The sequence below is a fragment of the Streptopelia decaocto genome (genome assembly GCF_964273445.1).
Source record: "Streptopelia decaocto genome assembly, chromosome: 3".
Taxonomy (NCBI): domain Eukaryota; kingdom Metazoa; phylum Chordata; class Aves; order Columbiformes; family Columbidae; genus Streptopelia; species Streptopelia decaocto.
Genome location: NC_138656.1, coordinates 47,575,377 through 47,589,051, shown reverse-complemented (window position 1 = coordinate 47,589,051; position 13,675 = coordinate 47,575,377). Strand labels below are relative to the sequence as shown.

General features: G+C 40.2%; 1 protein-coding gene across 3 annotated transcripts in view; it reads right to left on the bottom strand.

Moving 5' to 3' along the window:
- RPS6KA2 (ribosomal protein S6 kinase A2) overlaps nt 1-13,675 on the bottom strand; it is a 167,951-nt gene that overhangs the window by 56,101 nt on the left and 98,175 nt on the right. For all 3 annotated transcript variants that reach the window (XR_014183519.1, XM_082047471.1, XM_082047472.1), the window contains 3 exons: nt 9,723-9,829; nt 3,450-3,487; nt 2,550-2,692 (listed from right to left, as the gene is read on the bottom strand). Coding sequence is in view for 2 of the 3 variants with exons in the window: in XM_082047471.1 (XP_081903597.1) it covers nt 2,550-2,692; nt 3,450-3,487; nt 9,723-9,829 (288 nt within the window). In the remaining variant the exon portion in view is untranslated. The remainder of the gene's footprint in view (nt 1-2,549; nt 2,693-3,449; nt 3,488-9,722; nt 9,830-13,675) is intronic.

Genomic DNA, 13,675 nt, shown 5'->3' with positions numbered 1-13,675 from the left:
CCTAGGCAAAAACAGGTGGTAAGGAGCTAAGTTCATTAGCAGGTAAAAGAAAAACAATCTGTACAGCAAATACCTTGTCATTTAACTGGAGGCAGATAGTGAGAAGGCACAACTATCCTCCAAAACTGAATAAATAAGTAAAAAATTTAAAGGGTTGGGACATATTTAGTATATGAGACATAACCTATTGATTTTCCTGAATAAACTTATATGGTTTAGAAGTGCTGAGCATCCACAAATGGATTTGTGGCCATAGGAGATGAGGATGATCTTTTACATTCAGGTAATAAATTACAATATTTACTGAGATTAGCTGCTGTCAACCAGCCAGATCAGTGATGTAGGCCCTCCCCACCCCAATTTTTCACTAGTTTTCACATTACTTCCTATCCTTAACTTCTTCGGTGGCATCAGTTGTCTACTTAGATGGATTGTCATATGTCCTGTAACCTATAGCTACATAAAATAGTTTCCACACCATAGGAAATGCAGCTGTATTAGAAGAGCACATTGCTACATTAATTTATGCTTCTGCCCTGGTTCTGCAGGGGAGCCACAGCAACCATGGCAAGGCGCAATGTGAGCCACAGCTGCAGTGCTGTGCTGCCTGTGGTGGCCGTGCACCAAGCACTGCGGTAGACCTGCAGCCTGCACGCTTCAGGTGACAGCAGCATTATCTGAACACATCCCTGCGAGAGTAATAAATGCATGGTGCCTGTGCTCAAGAGACAGTGCTATGCTTGATAAAACAACACTGGGAATAATCACTTCAAAAAAAAAAAACGGTAGCATTCATACAGCTTTTAAAAAAACAGAGTGTCACAAACCAACTTCTTCTTCATCTTCTCTCCATCTTCCTCAGCAGCAACGGCACCATAGGCTGAAGAGGCTGGATGGGTGTAGGAGGGAGCAGGTTAAAGCCTAAACACCTAATTTTTGATGGCTGGATTGAGGAACATTCAATACCTCTCTGAAAAGCTTTTCTGACACTGCATCCCAGTGTCAAATACTGCAGCGCTCAGGAGGATGTTACTGGGTCCTTCTCATAAACCAAGCAGCTCCACTGTAGTCAGACATCTCTTGCAAAGCTCTTCTTGGAAAGCGATTCCCAGGGTCTTACTTCTTAAGCAGCTGAGAGCTTTCTTCTGCTTTCCAGGCTAACTACATTTCACAGTGAGTTTATTCCTACCTGCTCTTGGGGCAACATTACTCTTCAGCTGAGACAGCTCCTTTCTCTCTGGTGTTTTTCCCTGTAATGCATCCATAGATGCTATAGGTACTATACCACCTGTGGACTATTACTGGACTAATAATCCTCTACAATTAATGAATTTCCCCTGCAACACTGTATCAAATACTTTATTATTATGGAGGCACATGAGATCCACTTCATTTACTTTGTTTAGAAAAGTATGACTATCTCATTAAATAAAATATCAGATTAATATAGCATGACTGATTTTTGGTAAACTCATGTTGCACTTTAACTAACTTTTCATTAACTTCCATGTATAAAAAATGAATTAGCACAGTTTCTCATATTGATTCCATTTAAACTATCTCCAGAATAGCTTGCAGGACTCTTAAATGTTGAGCAACAGTGGGGAAAAATAGCAACTTTTGTGTAGTTAATCCAATGCAAAGACGCGTAAGAAAAAGATGAATTCCTAACTATTCCTCAGTGCCAACTGATACATTTGTGTTTATTTCTGGTGTTTCCCCCCTGTGAAGAGCAGTTATTTTAAAACTGTTTCACATACATAATTTCAAAACCAGCTTCAGCATGCACTCAGGACAATGCAAACACTCTAAAATAGTCATAATCAAGACATGGAAAAACGGTGCAAAAGAAGAAAGGAGGATGGCACGAGGCACATATGCATTTGTTTTCTTTTCCCACCAGGAGTAAAGACACGGTTTTGGGTGACAGTCTCCCACCAGCTGATACAATTACAGGAAATCCACCGCCAGTCTAAAAACTATCCGAATCTCATTAGTACAACAAGAGTCAGCAACGCTGAAGTAAAAAAGACAGATGAATGGCAAAAAAAACACTGGTGTCCTGTGAAACATTCAGAATGCCCTCTAAAATATGTCCTTCTCAATCTGTATTTTGCCAAAAAAAGAATAAATTTCTGAGTTTCTCTAAGAGGATGTCCCTAACATCTGAAAATTGCTGCTTGGGGAATTGTTTCCTAACATAGGAACCAGGTTAATAACTATGCAGATGTTTCTTCTGAAATGCTTGCACACTGCTGAGCTTGCCCTACCCTGTTTCTGTGCAGCAGAAACATTCACAGCTCACAGTAACCAACTGAAACAGCAAAGGACTGTGAGAAAGAACAGAGACAATCTGGAGCCAAATGCTACCTCATATACTGCCAGGACCAGCTGGTTTGCTATCACTGATACAATGAAAATGATCAAGCAATAGCAGCACATCTACTTTTTTATCAACTCCTAATTACTGAAAGTGGTACTTTTTATCTGAGGGATCTGATCACTCCTACAGCCACCTCTCCAACAAACAAACACAACTTTTCCATTACCATGAGCACACCGAAGGACCACCAATCTGCACTCTGTGTGTGCCCTCGTCGGTTGACCACCTCTGGGGCCATATACTCTATTGTCCCACAGAATGAATACGCTCTTTTGTCATGGTCGATGGCTTCTTTACTCAGACCAAAATCTAAATAAATAGAAACAAAAAAGACTTGTCAGGTCTATAAAAATGATTATTTACACTTTTGTTCACTTAAACTGTTCAAATAAAACACACCAACCAGCTGATGAAGCACCCATCTGTCTGCATGGAGGAAGGCCACAGGCACATGTGTGCCAAAGCTCTACCTACATGGAGCGCCTGGCTGGCATTTGTTAATACATCCTGAAAGTAGGTGTATCATTTTATCTGTTCAGAATTATGTCCTGGCCCAAAGCAGAAGAGAGAGTTTCAATAGACAGAAATACACAATTCAGTTTTGGTAAAGACAATGCTGGTGAGGACTCTTGCTCAGATAACCAAAGCATTAGGAATAATAATCCCAGATGGACAACAGTGAAAAGGATGTCCAGAGACCACCTCCAAGGTGGCAAAGGAATGTCTTTCCAGGTGTTCTCTGCACAATGATAATACAGATAATTTAATCTGTAGTAAAGAATCTCACTGGAAACATCTTTCCATCCATGTTGGTAGGCAGAGCATTCTGCACACTTCACATCAGTGAATTTTACTAAGAAAACACTATGTTCTCCGTGTGCTGTACAACACTGGTGCTTGACAAATTGTCAGAGAAGAGAAGCCCAATACTCAAACTCTTCTTGCTTCTGAGTTTTTGCAAGCAAACTCTTTCCAAAACAAGACCAACATGCATGGAACATACTGCAGGGGAAAAAAAAAAAAAGGCGCCATGTTGTAGACATTAAGTTTTCCATTCCTCATATACCTGTGATCTTAATGTGGCCCTCTTCATCAAGAAGAATGCTGTAAAGCAAAAAAGGAAACATTCATTCATTAGGCAGGCACAGAATGCAGTTAACAAACATGAGTAAAACAAGTTTAAGACAGGTAAGGAGATATGCAAGACTCAAATACATGTGTAAACAAACCCTCACTGGATTATATATCCCCAGAAAGAAAAATTATCCTCAAAGGTCTGTCTAATCTCATGTTTGAAGCATGCATGGCCTGCAGCAGTTGCAGAGTGAGCCTCCTCTTTACTCCATAGCGTGCTCAGGGTGGGCACACAAACTGAGCTCAGAAAGAACAGGGTGTGCAAAGACAACTACTGCAAAGTATGCGCTTCCAGCAGGAGAAGGAGCTACAAGTTTTCTGCTCTTCTCATAATAATAAAGCCAAGCACACAAATAATCAGGGCTTTGACTCACTGGATTAAAATTAACTCCAAAGGTAGGCTTGTTCATACTGAAGTAATAAAAATGATAGCTGAGCATAAAGACTAGTCACAGCCCAACTGCATGGATCTCAGCCCCTGCTAATTTATTCTGTTTGTAATCATAAATGAAAATTCAGCCTGCCACCCAAGTTCAACCATTCTCACGTTTGCCACCTGCCAACATATTTTATTCTCACAAAGGCACTCCAGCACTTCTGTGAGAAAAATGACTGTAATTCACAAAGGGCATTACTAGTTTTTATGGAAACAAGAAGGAACACTGAAACTGAAAAATAATTATTTGTTGTAACTTTTCTGCCTATAAATACCAACACAAAAAAGAAGGTGGTGTTTCTTCAGTTCTAATTAGATTTAGTACATTTCTCTTTTCAAAATGGTCTAGTGAGGTGTCAGCTATTTTTATGTTCCCCTTCTCATAGAAAGACACTTTAGTCCAATTATTCAGGAAGAAAATAAGACAGAAGTGAAATGAACACATTGGGCTATACTTTTGCAAAAGGTTGTCTTTGTACTGAAACATAATTGAAAAGAGATGATCTTCTGTCACTTGCTTGTGTGTTTAGAACAGACTGTTATTGTGTAATTCATCAAACAAAGGCCAGCAGCTGAGTCACTACTATGTCTTCAATAACTAAAGCTTTTTCTTCTTGATGAAAGCGTTTTTACTTCTATTCTTTCTCTCTGGACTTCTCGGAGAGGCATAATTTTTAAGTACTAGCCTATAACAGGCATGTTTAAATGTAATTTTGTGACTGCAATCTCTAAACAAGAGGCTTGTGCTTCAGAAAAGAATAAAATACCTGCCAGTGTGGAAGAGAAGTGAAAGTATGAGTGCTACAGAAATGGCTCTGGAAGAACAACAAGAGGGAGTCCAGGTCACAGAAACCACCTACAATTCTGCCCCACACCCAGGAAGCCCCTGTGAATAACAACACAATTCAAAGGGTGTGGGACTTTCCCAGAAACATCAGATTTATATTTCATTGATTTCCTAATGAAAATCCATGCTGCTTTTCTGTGTATGCAATATATGGTTTTCATTCCTTTGCCCTCATTAGGAGGTTCATACCTTACCCTCATTAAAGGCATGGAGGAAATACCTACACAGCTATCAGACTAATAATACTGTTTTAGATTAAGTGAGCCTAAGCCGTACAACAGATTTTCTCACACTGAGTGCATGAGAAGAAAGATGAACAGATCCTGGTCTCCTACAGATGTGCATCCTATATTCCCTAAAACCTGATATACAGTTCCCTCCTCTGTCTTGTGATCCCTGATCACCCCTACATTATGCCCTCAGCTGCCTGCAGCTTCCCCAGGGCCTCTGGCAGCACCCTTTGGACAGCTGGGTCTTTCCGCATTTGTCATTTGCCAACACATACAGTGCTATTGTTATGAACGAAAATTACATTTGATGTAAAAAGAAATCAATATGCTAACAGTGACAAAAAGATAATTGTTGCACTGAATTAGTTTTAAGGCACATTAAGAACAACAATGTACGTGCTCCTAAGCACCCAGATTACAACAGACAAATGTTTTTCCTTTGACTGTGGAAGCAAACTTATTTTCTGCTCATACTTTGTCTTCTCTTTTTATCTTTATCACTTTGCAGTTCCTTTTTATTCCACACTGTCAGTAGTAGAAAATCTATTGTGACAATCACAATTACTTTAGCTATGGTTTGTAGGATCAGCTATTCTGAAATAAACTAGTATTATTTGGCAGAAGGGAAAAAACCAAACCAAAACAAAACAAAAAACCAAACAAAACACCAGAAGTTGTTAATTTGATTCAGGCTTGAGAAAAATCTTTCTTCTAAATCAATGTTTTGAAATTATAAAAAAAAAAAGTAGACTACTTTTAAATGTGAAACTACACAATAAACCTATTGAGGGATAACCTTTCACTACAATTTTTTTCCATTTTAGTTGCTCAGTTTAAGGTTTGAGCATGTTTACAAGATACTATCATTGTCAACTTGTTATTTATTTCAAGACAATAACATTTTAGCCTCAGGGCTGTCCCACAAACATTCAAACGGCTTTCACTGACCTCAGTTTAAAAGTATGGCTTGAGAAAATAAAGGCTGAAAATCTCCACATTAGAGGCTGGGAAGCTAAACTAGTAGTAAGGGAATGACATACTCCAAGTTACAGGAGCTCATAGTAGCGCTAGGGCTGCAATCTCCTTAGTATTTTTTTATTTTTCCTGCAGTTTTAGTACAGGGATAATGAGCCTTTGTTATTAATTGTTCAGTTTATTTTACCGTGACTCTTAAATCAAGGCCATAGCAATTCTCTCCCATTTCTCTCTATTTTTAGTTTGGAGTAATGTCTTTTCAGATTCACTTTGAACTCCAATATAGCGAAATCATAATGAAGTTCTGCCAAATCTATTAAAGCTGGAACCCTGAGGGTTTTTTTGATGATTTAAGTTTCTTTCCAAGTCAGCTCAGTTGTGCAGAAAATTCAACCCATGCTTTATGTTTTTCAGAAATTCAGAAATTTCAGAACTTCAGGTTGGAAAGAAAACCTGAAACTTCATAAAGAGTGTTTAATTTGGTTGCAGGCTTTGCTATGAAAGTACCAGACAGAGTGAAGTGTTCAAATATCTCTGAAACAGATGAAGATTTTCACAAACCTCCTAGCAGTTTGGGGAACTTCTGGAGGACAGCAAAAGCACTGAACAAAGAGAGGTCAAATGCAGTACCTGTCTTTTAACAAAGGTGGGGAGAGAGAATTAGGAAATTAGGAACGAATTAATTTACCTCCAGTTCTGCAAATCTGACAGAGTAAACCTTGTGCTCTAATCAGGCTGGTAAAATTTCTCCTGAAGATGCAGGTGTAATTCTGCACATTGAACTTCAGATGAGATATGGATCAAAAGAAACCAAAGGGGAGGAATGAGGATCATGAAACACCTAGAATGACTGAGTGGTGAAGAAGAGTTCAGTAGCTGGATTGTTTAGGGTACAGAAGAGGGGTCTGAGGACACAGACATGCTCACAGTCACTCGAGGCTGCTGCTCAGGGCAGAACGAGCTGGCTGGGGAGTCGAGGAGGACAGAGCAAGGAGTAATGGCCTGTGACTGCAGCAAAGAAATTTCAGATTAGCTATTAGGAGCAACTTTCTAGATGTACAACTGGTGTAGCACTGCCAAGAGGCCTCCTATGGAGACCATGGGGTCCCCACCAGCTATTTTAAAAATAGGTTATCAACACACCTGCAATGACCTTCATATATTTCACCCTGGCCAGGGCAGGATGAGAACATCCTGAGATGGTTTTAGTTTTCTTTTATTGTCTTATTTAAAGAGCTATCCTTTCCCAGATGCAACTTAAAAATATATCCTTTTTTTCCCCCTTCAGAATGATTTTTTTTTTTTTCTGCACCTGTATTTTTTACTCTAAAACTAAAGTTCCAGTGAAATCATAAGCTGTCACACTTTGTTGTCCTAGGCATGGCTACACATAAGATTTTCACTTATAAATCTACTTTTAAAGGATTCAGTTTTCAGTCAAACAGATGCCTTGATTTGTCTCCACGTATGAACTTGAGTTATACCATTCTAGATGAATCCCTTGCCTGTACAGCAGTAGTTACAATATATTAATGTAATTTTATACTATGACAGTTGTATCCAGATTCAACTGTATCACTGGTATCTATTTAACTATACATCAAAACCCATAAACCATACACTAGTAAGTCTGGAAATATCAGAATGAGGGCTGCCACCTTAACTTTACACAGTGATCTCACCCTGTAAAGGTCTTTAGTAACATGATGATACTTTTGTTTTCTTCCAGAGAACTCCTGCCTCAGTTGGCAGAATGGTTAATACTCAGGGATTCTAGCAGACCAGTTACAGTGAAGGGGATGGCTGGCTGGTCTCAGGTCAAATGAAAATGCACAGATAACTGGGTTCCATCTTTGCCTTTTTGACATGTTTCTGTGTGACAATGGCAAATCAGTGACACCTTCTTTTCTTAGGTGAGCTCTAACTCCTCAGTTCACTGATCCCTGATTTGAGACACTGCAGTTTGTTCTGCAGAAACTTTAAGTTCTTTCAGCTGCAACTGAAGTCAGTGAGAGATGTGCCTTGAACCACAAAGTGGCACACAATGTTGAGAACTCTGAAAAATCAGGTTCTTAGTATCTCAAACATAGTGAATAGTTTTGACATGTACTTAATTTTCTTCTCAGTTTCTAACTTCTCCTAAAGCAAAGAATTACTACATGTGTCTATAAACATAATAGCACTGTGACTTACATTTGAATATACGGCTCATATTTGGATACCTTCTAATAGCAGCTCCATATATCATGTGTTAGTTTGAAAAACAGCTTCATCTAACATCAGAAAGAAAAGTAGTGCATGATTCATACTAATGCTCACTAGAAATGAAGTTTAAAACTGAAAACCTATAAATGAAGCTGTTCTATAATGTGCAGGTTTGTTGATGCTGAATGAATAAAACAGAAATCTAAAACAACGTTGAAACTGAAGAGCTGCTGTCAGAGGAAGCAACAGTATGTGACAGTGGCAGCAATGGTGTGACCGCTGCCTACCTATGTGACAAACTGGTACCTTCATCCCTCCACTGGTTTAATTTGGAGGATGACTTCCTGTATTTGCCAAATACTCTGGTCTTCTGTTTTGGTTCCATAAACAAGCAAGACTGCAAATTTCTAGCCCAAAGGACTGACAGCTCTGGCTATGTACATCTGTGTATAGTACTACCACTATAACATTGAATTTACAGTACAAATCACATATTACAGTGTTGTAGATAGTTTCCTTCCCTTCAAATTCTCACCTACAAAGTTCACCTTCTATTACTTTTAGTCTCTTATTTTTTCCTTGTGTGTGAAAGCAATAATACTCCATGGTAAAGGAAGAGCTGCATATTTTTGAACTTCATGTCACAGAAGGAAAAGGCTGATCTGCTGTTGTAAGGAAGTGTAAACAACAGCCAAGCAGACTGCTCTCGGTGGTCACCCTTTTAAAATTATGGTGACCATTACACTAAAAAGGCTAGTAACTTTGAAATGTTGCAGCCTGTTTTATTGGAGCTGTCACAGAAGATGCAGGCAAAGCACTAGGCAAGAGGAATGGAAGAAAAACAACACGTTGTCACTCCCAGTGATGGCACTGGGGGCGTCATTTAGTCTGCTGATGTACTGCAAAGAAAAAAGTGAAAGGAAAATCCTCTATAGCACCACATTAGGAACAGGAAAAAGCTACAATGGTAAGCAAGAGTTGTTTTGGGGGAAATATTTTGGATAATGAATAGAAGTGGTTTTCAGATCCTGATTACTGTGTCTCTCCTGAGCTAATATGCACACTAATTTTCAGAGATGTTCTTTTACTTTAAACAATGGCTACAATAAAACTGAATGGTATCACGATGTATTTTGTACGAGCTGGAAATGCAGCTGCTCTGAGCAGTTCATACCACACCAAGAGGAAGGCCAGAATAAAGGCTGCAAATGGAGAACAGTGCTACTGAAGTCAAAGGCACCGAGATCTGAATCTCATTTTGAGATCAGTCACTAAACTGAAGGCCAGGCACACCCATCATATTGGAACAGAGTCGAAGTATTTGGCCTTATGCTGAAATGATGTGATAGGAAGACTCTGCTCCTGAGGGTGAGGGTCTCATGTACAGAGTCTCACATAGAAGAAGGCAGGCAGAGCCTCTGGCACCTTTTGACTTACTGGCATGACAAGGAACAGGAACGACCTAAAAGCTCAGGTATTTATGTTTCAGTTCGCTCATTCTCATTAACTTACTTTTCTGGTTTTAGATCTCTGTAAATAATTCCAAGACCGTGGAGGTGGTCTAATGCCAAGGCCAGCTCAGCTAAGTAGAACTTGACATCTTCTTCTGTAAACATCACCTAGAGAGAAGGAAGAGAAGAACACATCTATTTACTGGGCAATGGTGGGCTGGCTTGCATTAAACAGACATGGGGAAGGAATTGCCTAACTTGGGAATGCTAGAAGACCCATCATATCGGGTTCAATTTTCCATAATTTGTCTCAGCCCACAATAACAAGTCTTACCAGATTCTCCTCATAAAACAAAACTCAACCTGTTGAGTACTTCTGTTTTTTAAAACATGCTCCTCTCATTCATTTGTTTGATCTGTTTAGATGACATCACGTCGTAATAATACAAACAAAGTTCTAACTCCTTAGCTTTTGGAAATGAATGGCAAAATTCAATATGTTCAGTTCAGCCCTTATTGCTTTCATATATTTGAATTTGCTAAACTCTTGGTATCAAATTCTCACAAAATGATATGGGGTAACCTCTTTGGGGAAGTGAAACGCTTCAAAATTTTAGCAGAATACATAGCATGAAGAGACTCAGAGATGGATTTAAACCCCTGTGCATCCAGGGTTCAAGGAATCTCAGTGTAGATGCCCTAAGCAGTGATGGGTTGTCTAACATCCAGGGGCTGATGAGGTCTAAACTGAGGGCAGTTGTTTCCTTTTCATACTTGATATTGATACCTGTAACACTGAAAGCTCTGTTTTGGGTGGGAAGAAACTTCTGCAATCAAAAAAACCCACTAAGCTCAGAAAAACTGAGATGGCAAGAAATCCTTTGGTTCAATTTTTGTTATATTCCAGAGGTTATTAATTTCTCTTCAATTGAATTTCAATATGTACAGTGATAATAATGCAGAAGGAAAAGCTGATGTATCAGATACACAACTGTGAATACTATGTATGACAGAAGTAAAATGAGTCAGCTCAATACAAATTCACGTGTCATATGTAAATGTAAATATCTACAGTAGACGTTGCCGAGCTTATTTTTAAAATTAAGTCTCTGCTCTTGGGAAGGGGTAGTCACAATACTTGGGTACACTGAGAAGCTGCAGAAGGCTGAGAGCAAGAACAGAGGATTCACAGAACAGATGTCACGTAATTTAATTAAGAATAACACTGCAAAGGCTAGAAAGAAAAAAGATACACAGGCAAAAACTCTGACTAAAAAATTAATTGGTCTGAACATAAAAATTGCATTAATTATAAAAATAAATTTAAAATATTTGTAAGGTTTGAAATAAATAACATAGGCAAGAGATTAAATCAATGGAATCAGGGAAAATCTAATCTATATAGATATACCTAAAGTCAGATGTCTCAGAAAGACAGAACAAGAAAGAGACAAGCTGTGCGTGCAAGCATGCTTTAATATATGGGATCTGACTGAAAGTCCATGAAATCAATACCGTTGGACCAAGTCCATAAGTAACAAATTACAAGCAGTGCAAGATTTCCCATAACTTCTTCCGTTATGATACCTTGCTACTAAACAGCTGCAAAGTATGGATGGGCAAGATGAGTGACAAACACTAAAAAAAAGAAGTACGTAAAAGGGCTGTCAAGTTAAGAGCATGTGCTCTTGATAGCATAAAGCAGATAAATCAGCAGATTGCATTGGAAAAGCTTAGGGGAAAATGTGAAATTTTAAAGGAGTACCAAATCTGAGTTGTTCTCTTTAACTTCTGAGTTCCCTTATTGTGGAGAATGGGTAGGTGCCCTCTGTAGGCAAGAACCACTTCTTCTCTCTTGTCTCATGAAACGAGAGAAGCCCTTGCTAAGGAAACATGCTGCCTCGCAAAAAAAGCCTGAGTTCATGACAAACAGCAGAAAGATATTTTTATTTTCTTTAGTCTTTTTGTTCATATTAAAAATAACTGCTGCCATTTGCTAAGTATCACAGTATCACAGTATGTTTGGGATTGGAAGGGACCTCAGAAGATCACCTAGTCCAATCCTCCTGCCAGAGCAGGAACGCCTAAGTGAGGTCGCACAGGAACATGTCCAGGCGGGTTTTGAATGTCTTCAGAGAAGGAGACTCCACAACCCCCCTGGGCAATCTGTTCCAGTGCACTGTCACCCTTACTGAGAAGAAGTTTCTTCTCAAATTTAAGTGGAACCTCTTGTGTTCCAGCTTGATCCCATTACCCCTTGTCCTATCATTGTTTGCCACCGAGAAGAGCCTGGCTCCATCCTCATGGCACTCACCCTTTATATATTTATAAACATTAATAAGGTCCCCCCTTAGTCTCCTCCAAACTAAAGAGACCCAGCTCCCTCAGCCTTTCTTCATAAGTACTTACAGGAGTATCATTACTCAGTGATGTAATTAACCTGTTGCTAATGTCTTCTTGTATTAGCAAACAAGCCTTGAAAGCAAATACTTGGAGTCCCAAGCTGCAGTGCACATAGCAGTTTGCAGCATATCATTGAACCAGGAATTGGATGGAAAAACAAACAAACAAACAGCTAGGGAACTTTTGAATGAAAGTAATTTTTTTCACAGCATTTAGTCCATCAGTTATGCCCCAAACCAAGAAGGGCAAACAGAATTCCTCTCAAGGTGGTATTTGAAAGATCCCAATTTTATCTTCAAAGATTGTGTGTTAGGTAGATGCTGGCACTCCTGTTCCTGCAGCCCAGAAAGAGACCAAGGCTGGGGACATCATGGGGACATCTCTGTCATCAGACAGAGAACGTCAGGGCACAGACAAGCCCTGGAGCAGCAGGGCTGCCTCGCTGGAGCCTCCTGTACTGCCCACAGGACCCTCTCTGAGCCTAAATGTGCTTCAAGCAAGGCAGGCAGCTGGCTTGAGGGGACACTGGGACATGCATGCAAGTGCTAAATGAACCTAGAAAGCCTGTTGCTGCTGCTCTCTTCAGGCACCAGGGAGACTCAAGTTTGGACCATTTCCTGGCTGCCTTTGTCCTCAGCAGCGGCACCTCTCCAGGAGCAGGTGCTGCAGAGGGCAGGGAAGGGATGGGAGCCCAGGAGACAGGGAGGCAGCAGCTGCAACAGGAGGCAGGAGAGCAGGAGAGGGCTGAGACAGCCACCGTCTGAGCCCCGGGTGGTGCATGGGCTCTAACCTGCTCCCAGCAGCTGCTGCAGGAGATGATTATTCTTTTCCCTCTTGCTGGCTGAGTCCCACTGTTGGCTCACCTGCTGCTGGGGGCGGCCCGTGACCTATGGTCATCTCTTCTTCCTGCTGACTGATAATGAAGGGAGTGGAACATCTCCCATATGACGAAAGGCTGACGGAGCTGGGTCTCTTTAGCTTGGAGAAGACTGAGGGGTGACCTCATTAATGTTTATAAATATGTAAAAGGTGAGTGTCACGAGGAGGAAGCCAGGCTCTTCTTGGTGACAATCAATTATAGGACAAGGGGCAATGGATACAAACTAGAACACAGGAGGTTCCACTTAAATATGAGAAGAAACTTCTTCTCAGTGAGGGTGCCGGAGCACTGGCACAGGCTGCCCAGGGCGGGTTGTGGAGTCTCCTTCTCTGGAAACATTCAAAACCCACCTGGACACATTCCTGTGTAACCTTATCTAGGTGTTCCTGCTCCGGTGGGGGGATTAGACTAGATGATCTTTTGAGGTCCCTTCCAATTCCCAACATTCTGTGATTCTGTGACAGTGATTTTGTTTTTCCAGAGGTTCTGTGCACATGTCCAAGGCAAACTGTATCGGGGATTGATTTCTCAGACTGTTTCTCATCACATCCAAGGTATATTTTGTGAGCAATGAGTCTGGGGCTATTTTGCCACAGGAATGACTTAGTAATAGTGGAGTTTTCTACAACGGTGGTGATTCCATGCTATCTGCCATATTACCCATGGCATAATTCAAATAAAATTACTAAGAACCTACTTAAACATGCAAGATGATACAGCTCTGTTACATA